This window comes from Hypanus sabinus, chromosome 6 (assembly GCF_030144855.1).
Source record: "Hypanus sabinus isolate sHypSab1 chromosome 6, sHypSab1.hap1, whole genome shotgun sequence".
Taxonomy (NCBI): Eukaryota; Metazoa; Chordata; class Chondrichthyes; order Myliobatiformes; family Dasyatidae; genus Hypanus; species Hypanus sabinus.
Window position 1 is genome coordinate 158,131,070 of NC_082711.1, and position 24,339 is coordinate 158,155,408.

Here is a 24,339-nt window from a genome sequence, read left to right on the forward strand (position 1 = left end):
ACAAAATTTATTGAAATTATCGTACTATATCCTTCAGGCTAAAAGTATGAAGGATTTACCAGAGTTGCAAATAGACTGCATACTCAAAAAGGATAATGACAAACTTGTGTACATCAATACTGAAGCCTCATTTTGACTATTATATCCCATTTTTAGAAACCACAAAGAGACCATATGGTACCATGGATGATAAGAATCAGTAATGTGAATAAGGTTGAGAAGTTTATCCACTGGTTGTAGGGTCACGAATCATGAGATGCATATTTATGATCATCATTGAAAGAAACAGATGCAAGCACACTTTAGCAAATAAATTAATTTGTGATTTGGAATGCACTGGTGAAAGAATGATGGAAGATTACTGCTACCACAGCTTGTTTCTGACAGCATCTGTTTCCAAAATATTTGTTTACTATTACAGGAAAGCTCTAAATACCAGGAATATGGCAGGGAAATCAACAACTTAAGCCAAATTTAGAAACTAAACAAAACTCTGTTTTAAAGAGTTTGGAATAGAATCTGTGGAATTATGGAGAAGGAGCATAGTTAGTGAGTGACTGGATGGCCTTATCGACAAGGCCAAATTGGCAATCTTGTGTGACTTGATAGTTTTTCTGGCATACATTTGTAAGTCTGCAATTTTTATTTTGAGTAAGAGCAACAGTTGAAAATACTAGAAACTAGCTTGGGGAAACTAGTTTCTAACATTAGGAAACAAAACACTCATTTACGTTGACTGAGCTGCCAGAAAAACTCAAATACACATAGATATTTGAGAGCTAAATTGTACTGCTTTTGTCCATCTGTTTTATCCAGTTCTTATATCAACTTTTTAAACAAATTACTGAAGGATATTGTCTTTTGCTTCGGTAATATAGGATGTTCCTTTAGAACTGAGATGATGGCGAATCTGTGGAATTCATTGCCAGAGACGGCTGCGAAGACCAAGTCATTGGGTATATTTAAAGTGTGGGATGATTAGTAAGTTGTAGATCTTGATTAGTAAGGGCATCAAAAGTTACAGGGAGAAGGAAGGCGAGTCAGGTTGAGAGGGATAATGAATGAGTCATAATGGAATACTGGAGTAGACTTAATGGGCCAAATGGTCTAATTTTGCATCTAATGTGCTTATGATCTTATCAATACTAAGCTCTTGTTGCCAAAATATTTGGTTTTCCATTATAGGAGAGTTCAGAGTACCTGGAACGTGGGCAGGGTATCAGCAATTTTAGCCGAAAAGGTCCTGCAACTATCCAGAAGATAAAAGAAGCACTCAATTTTATGAGGAACCAGCATTTTGAGGTAATTCTGTTTTCCAGTATTTGCTGTGTTAGTGAATTGCATACTATGAACTTTTTGTAATACTTTACAAATACAGAGAACTAGTTAAAGTGCAAAGTCATTAAAAGGAATTTGGAATAGAATGTACACGTTTTGACATTAGTTCTCATTCTGGGGGTTTGTCCATTATTGGGCACAGAGCAGGTTTTGGGATGAAATCTCTGGTATCCTGGCAAAGTGCGCTGTGATCCTTGTGACAGATCTCATCCTCCATTATGGTTTTCTGACAGAATTGATTGCACCAGTAGCAAGGTGTAAACATTGGAATGCCATCACCGAGGTCTTTCCTCAAGACATTTTTGAAGCTGAAATTGTGGACATACTATGTTTAGACACTGGAATGTGTGGCAACACTTGTGGACTGCCCCCCCCCCCCAATCCTTTGGTGTGTTGATTTTAATGCAAACAACGTGTTTCACTGAGCGTTTTGAAATGCAGTACAATTTGAATCTGAAACCGTTTTATTTTCCTCAAGAAATCTTGGTATGACTCTCCCCTCAGTTCCATTTGAATTGAATTCCAGCTTTTCATCACGTGTCCTGATATTTCCCCTATGGTTCAGTGCTAACTGTTCATTAGTGATGCTTGTAAACACCTGATGTGCATTCATATTGTAAAGCTATTGTATAACTGTATATACAATATATTACAAACATAATTTATTTACTTTTACTGTTTATAGTAAAGTAAAACATTGGTATTAGTTGAACTTGCATAAAAATGTATATATTAAATGAAATCATGGTTGTGGAAAGATGTTGCATATATTGTTTATTTGTGGTGGTACTAACGTTATCAAAGTTCAAAGTAAGTTTATTAAAGTGCATATATGTCTCCATATACAACCCAGGGAATCATTTTCTTGCGGACATACTCAATAATTCCATACAAACAAAAAGATAGAAATATTAATAATAAGTAAGTTAACAAATTTACTTTTGAGAACGTGCAACAAAGAGTTCTTGAAAGTGAGTCATTTCAGTGATCCGGCAAGAGAAGTTGAGTGAGGTTTACTCGAGGAAATCTGCAGATGCTGGAAATTCAAGCAACACGTCGACAGTGCTTCTTATAGATGGCCTGCTGTGTTCCACCAGCATTTTGTGTGTGTTGCTTGAGTGAAGTTTTCCTCTTTGGTTCAAAAGACTGATGTTTGAGGGGTAATAACTGTTTCTGAATCTGGTGGTGAGGGACCCGAGGTTCCTGTATCACCTTCCTGATGGCAGCAGTAAGAAGAGAGCATGGCCTAGGTGGTGGAGGTCTTTGATAGTGGATGCTGCTTTCCTGTGACAGTGTTTTGTGTGTATGTGCTCAATGATGGGAGGGCATTATCCATGATGGACTGGGCAGTATCCACCACTACTTGTGGGATTTTCCATTCAAGGGAATTGCGGTTTCCATACCAGACCATGATGTAACTAGTCAATATATCCACCGCCACACATCTGCAGAAGTTTGTCAGAAGTTTACAAACTCCTAAGGAAGTAGAGATGCTGCCGTGCTTTCTTCATAATTGCACTTACTTACTAGGACCAGGATAGGTCCCTCAAAATAATAATAGCAAGGAATTTAAATTTGCTGATGCTGTCCATCTCTGATCCTCTGATGAGGAGTGGCTTGTGGACCTCTGGTTTCCTTCTGAAGTCAATAATTAGTTCCTTGGTCTTGCTGGCGTTGTGTAAAAAGTTGTTGTTACGACAATACTCAGCCAGATTTTCAATCTCCCCCCTATGTGCCTATTCATTGCCATCATTGATTTGGTTTATGATGCTGTAGCTGATTATAATTTCGTACTTTCCAAAAACATTATACTAAAATCTATTTTGTTTCCTAGGTGCCTTTTATTGCCTTCTACAGAAAGGAGTATGTAGAGCCAGAACTGAACATCAATGATCTTTGGAAGGTCTGGCAGTGGGATGAGAAGGTAGGGGTTGCTGGTTAATGCTTGAAGTAAAATTTGTTAAGTAATGAAATATATGGAACGTAGCTTTTCATTAAAGGAAAGTTGATTGTAATAACAACTAGCACGCATTCTAAATCTAACCAACTTTGCTGCAAAGGTACAGCTAGAGACATCCAGAGGAAATACAGTTTTATGGAGTTGCAGAGTTTCCTCTTCTGGAATTAAAGGTGTTGGAAGGCAGCTGTCACAATCCACATAGTAGGGCCTTGCACAATGTAATGTCATTGCATGCAGTACAATGGGGTGGAAGTGGAACAAGCCCAACCAGTGAAACTACCGAAGGACTTTGGAAACTAGATAATGCCCCAGATTTTGCTAGTTGTCAGACTTCTCAAAGTATAAATGTTAAAGTGATTAAATTACTTAAACCTAATATTTTAAATTTAAAACATTGAAGTTAATGCATAAAATACATGTTGCTTATTCTCTCAAAGCTTTCATTGACCACTCAAGCTATTGAGCTAATAGTCAAAAATTGATAATGGTCAGGAAAACTGACCAGCAAGTTTGAGCATTCATATGTACACAAAAATTCTGAATTTGGTGGAACTTGCACTGAGAATCCGAACAGCTGGCATTTCCCCAAGAATTCCAGCCCATTGTTTCCAGGATGAATCTCTTAATAGGCATATCAGTTTGCCGAGGTCAGGCAAGTGTCTTTTTTTGTTTTCAAATTGAAATGAGGTTTTGCTACCCTCTGAATGAAGAAATTTCTTTTATCTGTCCTGAGTTGTTGTCCTCTAATTCTGGAATTGTGACCATACCACCTCAACTTTTAACCAATGCTGTTAAGCCACTTGGGATTTTTTTACATGCCCATGCATACTGATATTTGTTGCTTCATGCATAAGCACCTTTGAGGTTCTCACCACTTCAAAGTACTTTAGCTTTCTTTGTAATGAAAATGATTAACTTAGCATTTTTCACATTATTTTTCACATCACCTTTCCATTCCTTTCAACTATTTATCTCCTGAAAGCTCTCTGTATCCTCCTCACAGTCCTCATTGCCAGCGAGCTTGGTGTCTTGGATATGTTACATCCAATTCCCTCATTCACGTATGTTATGAAGAACTGTGTCCCCAGTATTGATCTTTGCTGTGATCAACCGCCAGGAATTGACTAGTTTATTTCTCTGTTTTCTGTCCTTCAATAAGTCACTAATCCAGATGGTATATTTCCCTCAATTCTGTCCATTCAACATTTGTTTAAAAATGTGAATATGCCTTTCAGAAGACTTATGAAACTACGGAGATACCACATTGCTGGTTCACAAACATCTCTATTGTTTAATGTAACCATTAAAAAAACAATAGTCTTGTTAATTGTAATTTTCCTTTTGTAGGTTCCTTTTGCCTGATCCTTTTGTTATTTTTCTTGTCCTTTGCCACTTCATTAATAATTAATTATAGCATTTTCCTTAACGTTAGCTGTTGTAGATAGTTCCCTGTCCTCAAGTCAATAGAATTTTGGAAAATTGCAACCAGTACATCACTGTCTCAATTCTTAACACCTTTGGTTCCATTAATTTCTCCCATATTAGTTTTTGTTAATGTTTTTTATGTATGTTAGATTTATAGTATCTATTATTTTGAAGAAATGCTCTGATTCCCCTTCCATGAAGGTAGACACATAGTATTTAAATTTGCTGACTTTCTTTATCTGGATCTACTCTTGATCTCAATATTCTTTGATGTCTATATAAGACCCACATCAACCTTTGATCATCTTTATTGCATATTTGGAAGGACTTTTGGTAGGTTCTCCATGCAAGGTTCCGTCAGAAAGTAAAGAGGCATGGGCTCCAAGGAGACCTTACTTTGTGGATGCAGAATTGGCTTGCCAGCAGAAGGCAGATGGTGATTGTAGATGGTTCATATTCTGCATGGAGGTCAGTGACCAGTGGTGTTCTGCAGGGATCTGTTCTGGGGACCCCCCTCCCCGTGATATTTATCAATGACCTGGATGAAGAAGTAGAAGGATGGGTTAGTAGGTTTGCTGGACACAAAGGTTGGGGGTGTTGTGGATAGTCTGGAAGGTTGTCAGAGGTTACAGCAGGACATCGATAGGATGCAGAATTGGGCTGAGAAGTAGTTGGACCTTAACCCAGATAAGAGTGAAGTGGTTCATTTTGGTGAGTACAATTTGAAGACAGAATATAATATAAATGGTAAGACTCTGGGCAGTGAGGAGAATCTGAGAGATCTTGGGGTTCATGTTGATAGGACACTCAAAGTTGCTGCACAGCCTGACGGTGTTGTTAAGGCATATGGTGTGTTGGCATTCATCAACCATGGATTGAATTCAAGAGCCCTGAGGTAATGTTACAACTTTATAGGACTTTGAAGTACTGTGTTCAGTTCTGGTCACTTCACTGCAGGAGGATGTGGAGAGAGTGCAGAGGAGGTTTACAAGGATGTTGCCTGGATTGGATGGCGTACCTTCTGACAATAGGTTGAGTGTACTTGGCCTTTTCTCCTTGCAGCGACAGGGGATGAGAGGTGACCTGATAGAGGTGTATGAGATCATGAGGGATAGCCAGAGGCTTATTCCCAGGGCCAAAATGGCTAACACAAGGGAACATAGTTTTAAGGTGCTTGGAAATACGTACAGAGGGGATGTCAGGGCTACATTTTTTCACAGAGTGGTAGTGCGTGAAATGCACTGCCAGCAGTGGTAGTGGAGGCGGATGCAATAGGGTCTTCTAAGAGCCTCTTAGAGAGATATGTGAAGCTTAGAAAAATAGAGGGCTGTGCCATGGTCAGCACAACATTGTGGGCCGAAGGGCCTGTAATGTGCTGTAAATTTCTATGTTCTTGTGTTCTATGACTTGCAGTCTGTTTCTGTTTCTCATTAGCCTATTCAAAACTGAGTAATAAGGTTTTCTCTGTGATGACATTTTTATGAATAGGGTGTTAAGGAAAATGAATGTAATGAATGTTTTAATTCTGCTCACACAGCAAAAGGCTTTTGTTCCCTTGCAATTTCAAGTTCCTATTCCGTATTGAGTTGTTACCAAGACGTGTTTAAGGCACAAAGCATAGAGTGCGTTGTAAATTTATTTAGAAGTCTGAATGAAATGAAAGCTAGTCGTCATATTTCTCCTCCCACTTATTGGGTCTGTTGGAATCTCTTTTTGTTCACTGATGAATATTCTGCACTTCTGCTTGAGTCACGTTTTGCAATGGTCCATTACAGTGGACACAGCTGAAGACTCGAAAAGAAAACCTTACCCGACTATTCCAGAAGATGCAAGCATACCAGTATGAACAAATCTCTGCTGATCCAGACAAACCCCTGGCCGATGGTGTTAGGGCACTAGACACTGCAGATATTGAAAGGTAACCTTCTGATGTTATCAAGTAGTCTGCTAGACATTCCTGGAAAGTCGTTAGCAGTTTACAATATATCTTTGCTTGCTCTTCTAGTGTTGCATAATGTGGTTATTGCAGTTGCAAAGCAAATGCTTTGAAACTGATGGAACCAAATAACAAAAATGAAATTTGCAACAGTATTTGAGAATGAGAAATTACAGTCTGTGATCCACAATCTGACATGCTGTAAATTACTGACATTTTTTATATTTACTACATAGTGTATATATATTCTGAGCATTTATTTTATTTGATGAGCTACAGAAAAGAAAACAGAAAATCAAACACATTTACCAGCCTTTGCTCTGTATCTGTTGGTATCCTTGTGTAAAAGTATTAATGGCTTCAACTAATCTAGACTCCGCTATGTTGGGGGAATACTTTCCAGATTTTTTTGTTATTTCTTGTTTAAAGAAATGTTCCCCATTTTCAGCCCTGAATGGCCTGAGCTTATTTTTAAAAGAATGCTCTTTTCTGGATTCTCAGCTAGAGGAGGTAATTTATCTTTGCTGTACAAAAATCCTTCCATCAAGTGAAGTCATGATTTCTGCAGTTGTTCCTTTTAATTTACCCCTGAAGAATTCCTGTTACTTTTGTGCATCTAGATGAAATTTCTACCAAATGCCTTTGAAATACAGCACCCAGAACTCGGCAGTAGTCCATACTTGGTGTAAACAAGGCATTCATTCAAGTGAAATATAACTTCAATGTATTTGTATAACAACTCCTTGAGATAAAGACCTGGTAGTAATTTTTTTTGTGCCTGCCCATTATCTTTATGGAACTGCATGTTATTTCTCTTTCAAAATATATTTGCATTTCCTGCATTTGTTTCTGTAAATTTTGTGTTATTGTTATTTGTTCTGCTAAGCTTTTTTGTATTTTTATAGATTAAAGGATGTGCAGTCAACTGATGAGCTGCGAGATGTGTATAACCACTTCTTGTTGTATTATGGTCGTGATATTCCAAAAATGCAAAATGCCTTAAAACCAAGTAAGAAGAAATACAAAAAGAATCAGCAAGGTGGAGAGGATGAGGAGGAAGGTTGGTATGTCTCCATTTTCACAGAAAAATCCGCTTTATTTTTCTTTTCCATATCAGCACATGAAACTAAATTTAATGAGGAATATTACTTTTGATACTATTAGTCCAAAGTGATGTCAGAATATTGTACAACGTGTTGGGATGTGAACAAAGAAATAAAAGCAGGAGTGGGCCATTTTATCTAAATATACGATTGTAGGGAATTTTTTTAGCAAAATACTGTTAAGATTTCATTTATGTTCCCTTGTGATGAAGGTAGATCAGATATGCTGGGCTTGCTTCTCCCTAGGGATCGAGCGGTAACCTGATAGAAATATATAAGATTGAGAAGTGTGAATAGAGTAGACTGTCAAAATCTTTCTCCCATGGTAGGAGGTACCATAAACGAGAAAAATATTGAAGGTGACAAGAAAAGGTTGTAATGGGGATTTAAGGGGTAAGAGTATTTTTTAGATAGACATTTATGTTGAACATGCTGCTAGAGAAAGTGGCGAAATCAGATTCAATTTTGCATTTAAGAACCAATTAAGCATGAAGGTAGGCAGAAGGGCAGTGTCCCAATGCAAACAGTTGGGATTAGTATAGATGTACAAAAGGTTGGCATTGGGCGTTGTTGACCGATGGGGCCCATTTCTGTGTCTTATGATTCTGACTGATAACATTCTCATATTGCCCATAATCTAGTTAATAACTTCAGTAAAGTTGAGTTTTATTGAAATGTTAATTGAAAGATATTTTCATTGTACATTTCTCAGGAGAGCGTGATGAAGAAGTTGAAGATGATGAACATCACGGACCAGAGCTTAAGCAGGCTTCTCGCAGAGATATGTACACCATTTGCCAGAATGCTGGTCTAGGTAAGGTATTGGAACCTGTTAAGCTGGATCTTTGCCTGGAATTGCTTATTTATTTATTTATTTAAAAAAATTTTATTGCATGAAATGGCATTTGTGAAAAACATCTGGATTAAAATATGAATATCTGTGGGGCCAATCATAGGTTACATTTTTTGTATGAATATGAAATTGACATGTTTTCTGTGTGATTAAGTAATGTTACTAAAGCCAAAGTGACTTCAAATTACCAGGCAGTGGGGAGCAAATTTTCCACGAAGTTGAAGGGAATACCTTGCAATAAACTAAAACTAAAATTTACATAGAAACACAGAAAACCTACAGCACAATACAGGTCCTTCGGCCCACAAAGTTGTGCCAATCTTGTCCCTACGGTAGAAATTTCCAGGCTTACCCATAGCCCTCTTTTTCTAAGCTCCATGTACCTATCCAAAAGTCTCTTAAGAGATCCTATTGTATCGGCCTCCACCACTGATGCCGGCAGCCCATTCCACGCACTCACACTCTCTGATTAAAAAAACTTACCCCTGACATCTCCTCTGTACCTACTTCTCACCACCTTAAACCTGTGTCCTCTTGTGGCAACCATTTCAGCCCTGGGGGGGTGGGGGAAGCCTCTGACTATCCACATGATCATTGCCTCGCATCATATTATACACTTCTATCAGGTCACTTCTCATCCTCCGTCGCTCCAAGGAGAAAAGGCCGGGTTCACTCAACCTATTCTCATAAGGCATGTTCCCCAATCCAGGCAACATCTTTCTAAGTCTCTTCTGCACCCTTTCTATGGCCTCCACATCCTTCCTGTAGTGAGGTGACCAGAACTGAGCACAGTACTCACAAGTGAGGACTGACCAGGGTCCTATGTAGCTGCAACATTACCTCTCAGCTCCTAAATTCAATTCCACGATTGATGAAGGCCAATACACCATATGCCTTCTAACCACAGAGTCAACCTGTGCAGCTGCTTTGAGTGTCCTATGGACTCGGACCCCAAGATTCCTCTGATCCTCCACACTACCAAGAGTATTACCATTTGCGTACAGCAATGCTGTGCTTAGTCTTATTTTCTACTATTGTTGTATAAATGTAGCTTTTAAAAGTATATTCATCCTTTATATAATTGGAACTATATGTAGCAATAAATCAAAATGTACCACTTGTTAATACATCCATATGTTTTATAGATGGGCTCGCAAAGAAATTTGGTCTGACCCCTGAACAGTTTGGTGAAAATCTAAGAGACAGTTACCAGCGTCATGAGACTGAGCAATTTCCAGCGGAACCATTGGAACTGGCAAAAGATTATGTCTGCAGGTTCGCAGTTAAATTTGCTGCTTACTGTTCATAATTGGTTTTTAGAAATTTATAGACTCATTTTTGCATTGAAATATACTGTGCTTATCACTGAATCTGGAAAAAAAATAAATTAACTCAGAGAATTTTGAATATAATAGACTTTGCATTTGTGAAACTAATGGATATCTACCTGATAATATTTGCATCTTCCAGTCAATTTCCATCACCTGAGGCTGTATTAGAAGGTTCTCGATACATGGTGGCCATGCAGATTGCCAGAGAACCATTGGTCAAACAAGTTCTAAGACAAACTTTTCAAGAGAGAGCCAAGATTAATATTACTCCCACAAAGAAAGGCAGAAAGGTAATATAAAATTGATCAGTCTTTTATATAAAAATCAGGGTGATCAAAACTGAAGTATTTATTTTGTCTTCACTTGTATCATATTACATTCACGAAGCAAAGGTATGCATTTTTGTTGTGATGCTGTGAATTATCTTTGGATACAAGTCTTCCAAGCCATATACTAAGCCCAGCACTGAAACTGAGCAACTCTGAAAATAGTGCAGAGTAAATTTAATCCAAAGTTGCCTGGAATAAAATAGGTAATCTTAAGTATTTTAATCAAAATATCCCTTATTTTATTTGCAAGGAGCAAAGTTATCTAAGATTTTAAAAAAACAGAATGCTAGAACATTCATTAGGTAAAGCAATAGTTTTGGAAAGAAAAATAGTTGATCCGTCAGATCTGAGACTCTTCCCCAATTAGTAAAGACCTTTGTCCACAGAAACAGTTTCTTTGAAACAGAAACTTTTGTCCACCACAGACGCTGCCAGGTCTGCTGAGTGTTTTAAATTTCAACTACTACAAAAGTTTTGTCCCTTATGGAAGCCTATGGATAGTTGTCTACTCTGTTAAGATTTTTTGTGCACAGTTAATCTCTTAATCATTTTAAACTCTAAACAATTAAACTCCTTTAATGCCAGTGGAAGTGGAGGATATGGAATCGAATTCAATATTTAAGAGAAATTTAGAGAGATACATGGATGGGAGAGGTATGGAAGGCGATGGTCCAGGTGCAGGTCAATGGGACTAGGTAGATTAATAGTTTGGCATGGACTAAATGGGCCGAAGGGCTTGTTTCTGTGCTGTTGTATTCTATGACCAAAGTAAATTGGAGTTATGAATACTCTATGATGTGTACTTGTACATTAAAAACTTGAAGTATCTGTTTAAGAATCTGATATTGACTTCTGAAAAGATTAGGGAGGGTAGTATATCAGAATTCTGATGTTTAAAGGTTGGCATTTAAATACAGTTCTAGGCAAATGAAGGGATGATTAAATAATTGAAAAATATCAGTAATAAATGCATGTAAATATATCTAATAAAAGTACATAAAAACAAGTTTTACAATACTGAAATTTATGGTTCCAGGATATTGATGAAGCTCACTTCGCTTATTCTTTCAAATATGTAAAGAATAAGCCTGTCAAAGAATTAAGAGATGATCAGTTCTTGAAGATGTGCCTTGCAGAGGATGATAACTTATTAACTGTGGATATCTGCATTGATATGAAAGGACTTGAGGGGTGAGTTGGAATATGATGAGAAAGATGGTGCAGCTGTGAGATTGATTTAAGTTTTATGATCACATATTGCAACTCCCAAATAACATGTAAGCAATAATTCCAGTTTAAAAGCAATAGGCACAAAATGCTGGAGGAAATCAGCAGGTTGGGCAGCATCAAGGGAAATGAACAAACAATCGAGGTTTCAGGCAAGGTCCTGATGAAGGGCCCAAAATGTCATCTGTTTATTCATTTCCACAGATGCTGCCTGACCTGTTGAAGACCCTCCAGCATTTTGTGTGTGTTGCTCTGAATTTCCTGCATCTGCAAAATCTCATGTTATGATTTTAGTTCAAGACATTTTTAAAAAAACAGTTATATTATCCAACAAAGTGTCACATTTTCAGGCTATTACAGTGTAAATACCTGGTGTTCATCAGTTTATTGACATTACTTGAAGACTGTAAATTTCTTTTTAAATATTGAAGAAGGATGTCAATGAACACTGCTTCTGAGGTAAATTTAACAGTACATGCGCTTCAAAAGTTGCCATCGGTTTTGAGTTATTATGATAGCACATGCTGTCCATCATTCTAACTGGAAAATTGATTGCCCCTTCTTGATATTTAAGCAGAGGAAGTAGTGTATTCAGAATGTAACCTTGTATCTTATTAGATAATGAATTTGATTTATGGTTATATTTCCTACCTTTTAGATATGGAAATGAGCAGACTTATTTTGATGAAATCAAGCAATTTTATTACCGTGATGAATTCAGTCACCAAGTGCAAGAGTGGAATAGACAACGCAGCATGGCAATTGAACGAGCATTGAATCAGTTCCTGTACCCACAGATGGGCAAGGAGCTGAAAAACAAACTGCTGAATGAGGCACGAGACTACATCTGCAAGGTATTTAATGAATACTTAACTTCTGCTTTGGGCATTAAACTTTTTGTTTAGTAGTGTAGGGTCATGTCTGTAACTCATACTTTAATTTCCCCTGTAATCTGATGCATGTAACTTTCTATCTGGCAAATCAACAGTAATGGACACTTAGTCTCAAAGTGATAAATGTTCTATTCAGAGAAAGAGGCAGGATGCAGAAAAAGTTGGTTCAAATTTCATTTATTTTGAACCTGTGGAATGCATTATTTAAAACCATTGTTAATATACTTTTGATGTTTTAAAAGTTGGTAATTTCCTAAAAATACCTATTGTTACTAATGCAGGCACTTCTAAAGTGATTTTCAATTCTATCATGGTTTGTTCAGACACCACTTTTCTAAGTGCCATCCCAAAAGAAAGTTTTTTCATCTTAAAATTTGTAATTTGAAGCCTGCAGATCCTTGTAAAATGTGCTTAGCCAAAATCAACCTACTTAAAAATAAAAATGTGAACTTCCTGCTCAAGACCACTTATAGAATAAATTGTTAGTAAATATACTTTTGCTTAAAGAGTAGAGTGGAAAATTATACGGTTGATTATCAATGCATTACTAGGTTTTAATATGTTAACTAACAACTCTGATGCTTTGAATGTAATTGATGTCAGCTAGAAGTCTTGTGACCTACTTATCGGTCATAAATACCTGATTATTTTTTCTTTGCTCTTGACTGTTCGCTTGAAAACAAATCACTTAACAAAAGATGTTATTTTCTATGAATCTTCTATGTTAATCTTCTATATTTTCTATGTTAGTGTTGTAGTCGCAAACTTTACAATTGGTTGAAGGTCGCACCATATCGACCTGACCAACAAAATGAAGAAGACGATGATGATTTTATGGAGGAAAATCAGAGTAAAGGTGTTCGAGTGTTGGGCCTGGCATTTGCAAGTGAAAGGTATGTGTGCAAGGGAAGAGTTGTATATGTGAAGAATTATTTAGAGATAGTGAAAATTTGGGTTTCAAAAGTAGGATGTTGCTCATGTTTTGAAAAGTGGTTGCAATGAAGGATGGTGTAAATTACTTCCACTGTGATACACTGTGTAAATTACTTCCAATGTGATCCAGTATACAGGATTCCCCTGCTATCCGAGGAGGGGGCAGGGGGCCCTATAAAGAAGGAGTGGGGAGGGTGGAAGGTGCCAGGTGAAAAACCAATCAGAGGAAAGATCAAGGGATGGGGGAGGGGATAGGCAGGAGAGGTGAAGAAGGAATCTAAGGCACTATGGGTAGTAGAAGAAGGCAGAATCATGAGAGAGGTGATAGGCAGCTAGAAGAGGAGGCAGAGTGAAAGTGGGATGGTGGAAGGGAGAAGGAGGGAATTACTAGAAGTTGGAAAATTCAGTGTTCATACCAAGAGGCTGGAGACTACCCAGACGGTATATGAGGTGCTGCTCCTCCAACCTGAATTTGGCCTCATCATGGCAGTAGAGGAGGCCATGTATGGACATATCCGAATGGGAATGTGAAGCAGAGTTGAAGTGGGTGGCAACCGGGAGATCCTGTCTGTTGTGGCGGATGGAGCGGAGGTGCTCGACAAAGCGGTCCCCCAATCTGCGTCGGGTCTCGCTGATGTAGAGGAGGCTGTACCGGTAGCACTGGATGCAATAGATTACCCCAACAGACTCACAAGTGAAGTGTTGCCTTACCTGGAAGGACTGCTTGGGGCCCTGAATGGTGGAAGGAGAGGAGGTGTAACACTTACGCTTGCAGGGATAAGTACCAGGTGGGAAATCTGTGGAGAGGGATGTGTGGACCAGGCAATCGCGGAGGGAACGATCTCTGCGAAAAGTAGAGAGGGAAAGATGTGCTTAGTGGTGGGGTCCTGTTGAAGGTGGCGGAAGTTGCAGAGGATAATGTGCTGGATCCGGAGGCTGGTGTGGTGGTAGGTGAGGACAAGGGGAACACGGTCCCTGTTGTGGTGACAGGAGGATGGGGTGAGGGCCGAAGTGCAGGAAATGGAGGAGGTGTGGGTGAGGGCATCATTGATGATGGCAGAAGGGAAACCACAACACTTAAAGAAAGAGGACATTTGAGATGTCCTGGAACAGAAAGCCTCATCTTGGGAGCAGAATTCCCCAACTTCCAGTAATTCCCTCCCTCTCCCTTCCACCATCCCACTTTCACTCTGCCTCTTCTTCTAGCTACCTATCACCCCTCTCATGATTCTGCCTTCTACTACCCATAGTGCTTTCCTCTTACATTCCTTCTTCACCTCTCCTGCCTTTCCCCTCCCCCACCACTTGATCTTTCCTCTGATTGGTTTTTCACCTGGTACCTTCCACCCTCCTGCCACCTTTTTTGGGCCCCTACCCCCTCCTCCTTCAATCCTGACGAAGGGTCTCGGCCCGAAACGTTGACTGCTCATTTCAACGGATGCTGCCCGACCTGCTGTTCATCCAGCTTTTGTATGGAAAAAAATTTATATGGGAAAAATTTTTGAACATTCCCAAACCCAAAAAATAACCTACCAAATCATGCCAAATAACACACAAAATAACACAAACATATAGTAAAAGCAGGAATGATATGATAAATATACAGCCCAAATAAAGTAGAAGTATGTACGGTATAGTTTCACTTATCAGAACTGGGAAGACAGCAAGCCAAAATCGATTTGGAGGGGAAAAAATTGGCATGTACACGCATGCGCATCTACACGCATATGCACATACACACATGTGCACACAACTGCCCGCACAAGGCTTCACAGTAATGTTAGTCTTTCTAGGGGTAAACACACATATTAAGCGGGCGTCTTTTTCTCGTAAAAGCGAAAATCCTCTCGTTAGCGAAAACAGGTACCAATGTAGGTCTTTCGTAACAGCGAGCTGTCATAAAGTGAATGTTTGAAAAACGGGGGCCACCTGTGTAAAGAAATTAGTGGTTCAACACAGCTATGTATATTTAAGTCTTTTAATTGATTGTTAAGCTGGGCAAATTTACAGCATTTCCTTAAATGTTTCAGAAAGATTCAAAGATTTGTTATCAAAGAATGTGTTAGTTATACAACCTTGAGACTTATTTGCTTACAGGCAGTCACAAAGCATGCAAACAGTAGAAGTGAGCAACAACAGCATTTTGAACCAAATTGAGATCTTCTATCCAAATTGTTGAATCCATACTGCTTCATAAAATACAGTGTAATGAAGGGCAGACACACTACATGGTGTGGAGTTTTAAGAGTTTGTCCTAGTTTTGTACTTTACCTTGTGTACTTTAGTGAAGTGCAAGGACTGGTGATGCACTTAATGATTTGACCATCGAATCAGTATTATATGAAAAAGGGGAACTTCGCTTTTGAGTGTAACCTCAGCCTTGCATTGTATCTCCATATTGTTCAGCAAATATTGTGAAAATTTCTGTTTCTCTTCAAAAGTAATTCAAGTTGAGAATTTCCTGTGCACACGAGGCTACTACTTTGTATAACCTATAAGGTGGAATCAATATTACTAATTTGCTTTACAGTCTCATTTATTGTGTGCTTTGAAATTGAAATCTATAAAGGCAGAACAGTTGAAATTCATCTATTTAAAGAACAGTCAGCCAGCAAACAATCAAGGCTACTTAGGATTTCTAGTAGCTGCTGTTTTTTTTGCTTTAGCCAGAACTATGTTGTGCATTCAACTAACTTACGCCACATTGTAAAGTCTGGAAATCTTCTTTATTATTGAATCATTACAGCCCCACCTTGTAATGCTGAATAAGGTTCGCAGGTCTGGTAAGAGAGACAGAAAACACTGTGGATAAGAATATTAATCATTTATTTACAAACAGTAAAATTTCAGCCAAACATACATGTTCCCCAAATTACAGACACTACAAAGCTGAATATTCAGCAACATACATACATTCAACAAACATACTTAGATAAAGGGCACACAGAGCATACCTTCCCAATGGTCATGCGCACCACTTGCCTTAAACAAAGGAAGAGAGGTAGAATCTTCCACACGGGCTCTCTGTACATCCAGGATATATACCAGGCAGCTGGCCACTGGGAAAAGCAGCTGCAGTTTCTGAGCTAACCAAGTACGACAGTGACTTTTGACAATTAAAATAAACCATGCCCCCCCCCCCCCCCCCACAAGACACACTTCTTGAAGTCCTTGACTTTTGATACTTTTTTCAGTAATATCAAAAATTATTGATGAGGGAGGGGTGCTCTGCAGCCATCATGCTGGTTGGTGTTCAGGCCCCTGGATTTCAATTGACTTGCTTTCTTAATGAACACTGATTTTTGCATTAAGTACACCAGACTCAGTATAATCTACAAGATGTGGTGGTTAAATTCCAAATAGGATGCATATATGAGAATTGAGTGATCTTGCAACTCAGTATTCCTGTAGGCTGTGTTTTAAATAAACCACTGTAGATTTGTTATTTGCAGGCTCATGGACCCGTGAAAATTTGTTTTTTGTTTTTTTTTCACTAGGGATACACCAGCCTTCTGTTCTCTTGTCAATGGAGAAGGGGAAGTGACAGACTTCCTCCGTTTGCCATATTTCTTAAAACGTAGGAATGCTTGGCGAGAGGAAGAAAGAGAGAAGAAGGTAAAATGATTGTTTCAGTGCTTTGAAGATAGATAGATAGATAGATAGATGCTAAACAAGGCTGTACCCAGTCTGAAGCCAAGGATCTAATAGATGAGAGACAGTGGGTGTTACGTGCTTGGATTTGAGACTAGCAGTGTTGGCATTTATTCTTTCATCTTAATTTCTCTTGGATAGCTGACAAATGCTCCGTTCACTAAAAGTTGTGCCCTGCCTTAGCAAGGCCATTTTAAATTAAAGGCCAATTAAAAATCAGGATTTGTTCCTTGAGAGATAGAAATAAAAAGTAGGGAAGTTTTATACTAAACCTATATAGAGCCGCCTTTGTCACTGGAGAGAAGGGAGGAAAATTTACAATAATGAATTATGATGTGACTTTGCTAGAAGTGCAAAAAATATTCACAGGTTGTTGCTGGGATTGAAAAGCCTTTAGACTCTTTCCCTGAAGTGAGAGGCTGAGTGGTGATCTTATAGAGGTTTATAAAATCAAAGCTTAGATGATTCCAGGAATTTTTTTTATCTCAGCTGGAACTAGATGAGAAGGGAAAGACTGAAAGAAGGCTTTGGGTGAAAGATTTTCCATAAAAAGGATGGTGAGGATGTGGATTGAGCTGTTAGAGGAAGTGGTAGAGCTGGGTGCATTTACAACATTAAACAAACATATTGACAGATATGGGCCAAATGAAGGCAAAAAGGACAGGAATAGGATAAGCATTTTGATCAGTGTGGACGAGTTGGATCAAGGGGCTTGTTTCCATGTTTATAACTCTGGTAACAGAAACATTAGAGAATGCATTGTGGAAAAGGTGATCAGATTGGATATCATTTCTCATAAGAAATGTTTGCTGAAGGATGATTTTGTAAAAGTCTTTAAAATAATGAAGGTTTTTGATTCAAGGAGATGTTTACTCTTCTGGGAATATGTATATACAAAACCTACAGCACAATACAGGGCCTTCACCCCACAATGCTGTGCTGAACATGTACTTACATTAGAAACTACCTTGGATTACCCATAGCCCTCTATTTTTCTAAGCTCCATGTACCTATCCAGGAGCCTCTTAAAAGACTCTTATCACATCCGCCTCTACCACCGTTGCCGGCAGCCCAATCCACGCACTCACCGCTCTCTGCGTTTTTTAAAAAAAACACACAACAACTTACCCCTGACATCTCCTCCATCTATTTCCAAGCACCTTAAAACTGTGTCCTCTCATGTTAGCCATAAATTGACCATTAATTTAAGATAATAATCATGAACTCCAACAGGAAATTACAACTTCCATTCGACTGATCTTTGCGTATTGAACTGGATGTAACTAAAGCGTGGTTGATAGAAAGTGATCAGTGAAGGTGATGATGAGCTGCTAGAGATAATTTTCATAATTTAGATTCATAATTGGAATTGCATCTAGATGGTTTAAGAGCAGGAATAAATAATAATTGCATATAGATTCAAAAGTATTGATGTGTGCAGCAGGAAGCAGTTAATTTGGTATAAAGAATGGAAGATAATTTTATTAGGCAGGCTACATTATGTGCTAGGTTGGAGATATCCAAGGCATTCAAACAGATACAGATCATGGTTTTAGTGGCCAAACACTTTGCAAAAAAGACAAAGTTTATCCTTTCCTCTTAAAAAGCAGGCAGGACCATGTTACATGTTCTACTAAGTGGAGGCATGTAAAGGGTTTAGTAACTGTATGCATTATTTTCGTGCCCAAGTGATCATTTCCTTTTGGGTTTCAGCTCAGTTACTATTCTCATCCAGTCAAACTTCTATTAATCCACCATAAATATCAGAGAAAATATACAGAGCTCAAGAATGTAGAAGCTCGTAATATAAAATAGCTAGCTTTTCTGTAAAGACTACTACATATTCAGCATCTTCTTTTTTGATGGCTTTCCAGTGCTTCCTGTTTTATTTGTGCAAGTTATTGACTCTAGTTTGACTCAAAAGACTCTAGTTTGTCTTTTAATATTTATGTCCCTTTGTCATCAATAGATTAGTAACTACATGTGGAATCAAAAGAAACAAATTCTGATCCTTAAAAGTAAATTGTTGGAGTCCACCAACTCAGTTCTGTATATCCCTATCCACAGGCACAGGACATTGAAACCTTGAAGAAGTTTCTATTGAGTAAGAAGCCTCACGTTGTGGCTGTCGGTGGAGAAAATAGGTGAGAATTAATTTCGTTGAGTTAGTATTTAGACAAGGAATGATTTTTATCTCAGGTTCTGTCTCAGTAAAATTCAAGTTGTTTTGCATTTGTCAATTTTTTCATTGAATTGTTTAGAACCTTGATTCAAGTGTTATTTTTTTAAAAGAAAATTGACATTTTTCAATAGAAAAAGCACAGATATGCATTTACAATACTATGCCAAAGTCTTACTTAGCACACGCATTTAATTATTTATTGTGTAACCACTATGTCAGTAGTGGAAGTGTTCAATTTGATACAATGTTTCCCAATGTGCTAAATCTATTTGGGGTCTCAGGGAGACTAGTCATTTTCTTCATAGAAGAATAAAACTATAGCTAGTTGAACATACACACAAAAGATTCTGAAGTTGTTGGAGGAACTCAGCAGGTCAGGCAGCATCAAAGGAAAAGAATAAACAGCCAGTGTTTCAGGTTCTGTTGAAGGGTCTCAGCCAGAAAGATCATCTTTTAATTCCTTTCCATACATGCTGCCTGACCAGTGAGTTCCCCCAGCATTTTGTATATATAGCCAGTTCAACTAACCCATCTCAAAAGCAGTAGATACAATTTGGTAATAATCTCTTTGATTTTCTTTTAAATATTTGCATTGGTTGTTTTGTTCTTATGAATATTAGCATAAAAGTGTTCTCATTTGCATAGCTTACGTACATTACTCATAAGAAATATAAGTTATGATTGTTTCTCCGCCTAGAGATGCACTTATGGTTGTAGAGGACATAAAGCGAATAGTGAATGAACTGGAGCAGGAGCATCAAATGTCGCCTATTGGAGTGCACTTAGTAGACAATGAGCTAGCTCTTCTCTACATGAACAGCAAAAAATCTGAGGTAAGAAATGGGTAACTAGAAGCAACCTGAACATGAACTAGCAGCTTATTGGCTACAAGTACATAAGCAGTGGAAAATGAAAGAAAGCCAACCTACGAAGATGTGCATTATATTGTACGTTATAGAAACTGTAGTATGGCATGGTATATTGTTTTGTTCCAATTTGTATATTAATATACAGATCACCTTAAAATCATTTAGTGGCATTTTCATGTGTGTGCCATTTGGTGGAAATCTGAAATGTGGTTTTTTTAGCCTCTTTCTATCCATTCTCCATATCAACAGTGTTAGAGACTCCAGACTGAGGATTTCAGTCATAAGGAGAGTGGATAAATTGGGATTGTTATCCCTGGAATGAAGAAGACTGAGAGGTGATTTTAGGTATCTAATAGGGATATAAAATTACAAGAGGTGCAGATACAGTAGATAGTCAGAATCTTTTTAATGTGAGAGAACTGAATTTAAAGAGTATCTGAGGTTTTTTTTTCTCACAATGGCTACCTGGAACACTGCTAGAGTATATGATGGAATGACATACAATTAATATATTTGAGGGGCATTTAGACACAATGTAGAAAAATACAAACCTAATCTAGGAAAACTATATTAGTGTAAATAACCATAGGGTTAGCATGAAGTGGTCGTCAAAGGGTCCAGTTTCTGTGCTATATGACTTGACTCTTCAAAAAAAAATCAGTTCTGGTTATTTTACAACCTACGGAGTCTCACAGTTAACTTGAATATATCCATCTTTCTACCTCGTCACTTGTAAAACTGCTATTTCTTTCTCTCAGTTCCTCCTCTTCTGCTGCATCTGTTCTCAGATGAGGGTTGCCCTTCCATCACTATTGATGCTGACCTCATCGACACCTCCATTTTCCCATGCATCTTCCCTCATCCTACAACTGTCATAGCAGGGATATGCTTCTCTTGTCTTTGCCTATCACCCCATGAGCCTCCATATCAAGCACATAATTCTGTGTAACTTCTGCCATGTCCAAAGGATCCTATCAACTAAGCACATCTTCCTTCCGCCACACTCCACATCCCTCCGCTTACCTTAGGGATTACTTCCTTGTCCACTCATCTGTCCCAATTGATCTCTCTCCTGACAGTTATCTCTGCAATTATGTTAATTGCTACCTTCCACTATTCCTCCTCCCTCACTACCATTTGGGGCCCAAAGCAGTCCTACCAAGTGAGGCAGTACTTCACCTGCGGGACTGTTGTAGTCATCTATTGCATCTGGTGTTCCTGATGCATCCTCCTCTGTAGCATTGAGACCTGAGACAGAGGGGACCACTTTGTTGAACGCCTTCAGTCCACCGCAAAAGGCAGGATCTCCTGGTAGCTACCCATTTTTGTTAGAGAAGCAACCCTTCATTCCATTTGGGTAGCTTCCATTCTGATAGCATGAACATTGATTTCTCCAGATTCAGGTCATTTTTTTTTCCCTTCCTCCTCTTTTTCCATTCCCCATTCTGGTTACCTTCTCACCTGCTCATCATCTTCCTCTGGTTCACTTGCTTCTCTTTTTTCTCCCATAGTCCAATATTTCCTATCGATTCCTCCTTCGGCCCTTTACCTCTTCTGCCTGTCCTTTCCCAGCTTCTCACTTCGTTCCCTGCAGCCCCTTCCCCACTCACTTTCCCCCTTACCTGCTCTCATCTATCACCTGAAAACTTGAACTATTTCCCCTGCCTGCCCCCCATTTTCTTATTCAGGCTTCTGCCCTCTTCCTTTCCAGTCTTGATGAAGGGTCTCAGCCTGAAACACTGGCTGTTTCCCTCCATAGATGCTGCCTGGTTGAGTTCCTCCAGCATTTTGTGTGTTGCTCAAAATACCCAGCATCTGTAAAATATCTTAAGTTTATAGTTGCATTCATTATTTTTGATGCTTATCTTCCAACAAGTTAAGGATGAAAGATACTGGCAGAAGACTGGAAGCATTTTTGCAAATATGAATAATATGAAAAATAATGAGGTATTAAGGAAAGTAGAGGGATGTATGTGCTAGATCTTTCATTTTCTTCCCTTGTCTACTAGAATGACTTCAGGGATTATCCACCACTACTACGTCAGGCAGTATCGCTCGCTCGCCGGGTACAAGATCCACTTGTTGAGTTTGCTCAAGTTTGTGGGACAGATGATGACATTGTTTGTCTCAAATTCCATCCTTTGCAGGTAATTTGTTACTTCAAGCTTTCAAGCATTTTTTTAAGGAAAACGCTGAAATTTATTTTGTTTCTATTACAACTTTAAGGAAGTGGGTTTTGTTTGATTTGTGCGCTATGTATGGTAAGTTTGGGTGAGCTCCCAACAACTTAATTGATAATTGTCACTGATGTATAGATGATTGATGTGTACTTAATTTTGTCTCACCATGCTTTTAGAAAACAAAGTGAATGTTAAAATGATGCTATTGACTTTCTTAAAGTTAGTTTCTGGCTATAATTTAATCCTTGTCTGTAATATTAAAGATGTGTTATTAGTGGGATAAAGTTAACTCACTCTCTCTCATTGCACTCCAAGAGAAATACAGGCTGAATCACACAACCTGTACTACTTTCCCTCTCTCAATTCACTGAATTAGGAGATTTAAACTGCTTTCTTGGTATTTTCTTGCCTCACCTTCCCCCCCACCCCCTCAAAATTTCAGGAACAAGTAATAAAAGAAGAATTGCTGAATGCACTTTACTGTGAATTCATTAACCGAGTGAATGAAGTAGGGGTGGATGTAAACAGAGCAATAACTCATCCACATACTCAAGCGCTAGTTCAGTATGTTTGTGGTTTAGGACCTCGTAAAGGATCGCACCTACAGAAGGTAAGAAAGTAAACTAACTGAACACTGTTAAGAATGTGTTAATGCATTAAAGGGAAGCAGTTAGATCATTCAATAACATGGTAGCATTTATCCATCATTGCCACCTTCCCCTATGTCTTTAATATCCAGTAACATTTTGATTGCTAATGTTTTTTTGATTTTCAGTCCTTTGATTTTGCCTGTCATGGGTATACTTAGTGGCTGAGCTTCTATAACCCTCCTTTATGGGGAATTCCATACATTTACTACCTTCTACATATAAAAGTTACTTCTCACTTTATTTGTTTGGAGCCAAATCCCTTATATTTTGTGAATTGTAATGAGTTGCATAGAACTTAAAATAACAAAAATGCATGCCTTCTCAGTCAAGCCTTCCACTCAGTAAATCCGATTTGCTTAAAATGTTTTCTGAAGCAGAACATTTAATGAATGGGCTTTTTGGAAGGGAGTGGGGAGCAATTGGGTCAGATGCATTGAGGGGAAAGAGTGGCAACAGATTGCTATTTTTAAAAGTTCTATTTTCAGAGTAAACTTGCTTTACAAGAAAGATTTTAAATAAAGGTTAAGCATTCTCAATCGGTAATTTACAATGTTGGCAATGTTATTAGTTAATTATTTGGTTGCGTTTTCGCAGAAGTATAAAGTGACTTCATTTTGATTGCTAGTTACTTTATAATTACTGATATGTTCTACAACCATATCTGAAAAATCAAATCTGATATGTATAGTTTGTTTTGTGAACTACTGTTGCAGTACAATTATGCATATTTGACTTTCATGTACTAATCACACTAATGGGTGATTATTTTGTACAGATCCTCAAACAGAATAATACTCGCTTGGAAAATAGGACGCAGCTAGTTACGATGTGTCATATGGGTCCAAAGGTCTTCATCAATTGTGCAGGATTTATTAAAATAGATACTGCATCGTTAGGGGACAGGTTGGTCTTAAGAGTACTGGTATATACTTTCTGAAACTGGACAGCATTAATCATATCCCCAAGTCATTTTCCTAAGAACTTGTAAATGAAAATTGTCTGAATATTTAATTACCATTGCGAATCAACTGTATGCCACTGCAATTATTACAATGTGCCCGGTCTCTGAGTGCAGGATGGTTTCTTTGTAAATACAGTGCTAATTCTTTCAAAGGTTAAATTTTATTAACTATGTAAGCATTCCATAACAACTTCCAAGAATCTATTTAGTAGTTAAACGTGTAATTTTGCAATTGTATTTGAAAGGTATTGGCGGCAGATTTCCAAATCATTAATTAATTTTGTAAAATATCTGTCCTCATTTAGTTGTGGAGTATGTCTTTTTGTTGTAATATAAAGTAATTCATACTAGTGCAGAACTTGTTTGATAAATTAGATAAAAACCAAATTCAAAAGTTAAGAATTTCCATCTCATAACCAAATAAAATTGACATTTATTGAAATGAAAGGTAAATTGTTAAGTAGAAAAAAATCATATATTCATTAAAATGATTCATTTATTTAACCAATCAAGTTGCG

The 24,339-nt window shown here is 38.0% G+C and overlaps 1 protein-coding gene across 1 annotated transcript in view; it reads left to right on the plus strand.

Moving 5' to 3' along the window:
- supt6h (SPT6 homolog, histone chaperone and transcription elongation factor) overlaps window positions 1–24,339 on the plus strand; it is a 72,162-nt gene that overhangs the window by 20,554 nt on the left and 27,269 nt on the right. Inside the window, exons 9-24 of the mRNA XM_059973275.1 lie at window positions 1,186–1,302; window positions 3,173–3,262; window positions 6,499–6,641; window positions 7,565–7,719; window positions 8,475–8,576; window positions 9,761–9,890; window positions 10,086–10,236; window positions 11,312–11,466; window positions 12,161–12,356; window positions 13,146–13,288; window positions 16,826–16,943; window positions 19,047–19,123; window positions 19,859–19,994; window positions 22,040–22,177; window positions 22,653–22,820; window positions 23,636–23,763. Of these exons, the coding sequence (XP_059829258.1) occupies window positions 1,186–1,302; window positions 3,173–3,262; window positions 6,499–6,641; window positions 7,565–7,719; window positions 8,475–8,576; window positions 9,761–9,890; window positions 10,086–10,236; window positions 11,312–11,466; window positions 12,161–12,356; window positions 13,146–13,288; window positions 16,826–16,943; window positions 19,047–19,123; window positions 19,859–19,994; window positions 22,040–22,177; window positions 22,653–22,820; window positions 23,636–23,763 (2,147 nt within the window). The remainder of the gene's footprint in view (window positions 1–1,185; window positions 1,303–3,172; window positions 3,263–6,498; window positions 6,642–7,564; window positions 7,720–8,474; window positions 8,577–9,760; window positions 9,891–10,085; window positions 10,237–11,311; window positions 11,467–12,160; window positions 12,357–13,145; window positions 13,289–16,825; window positions 16,944–19,046; window positions 19,124–19,858; window positions 19,995–22,039; window positions 22,178–22,652; window positions 22,821–23,635; window positions 23,764–24,339) is intronic.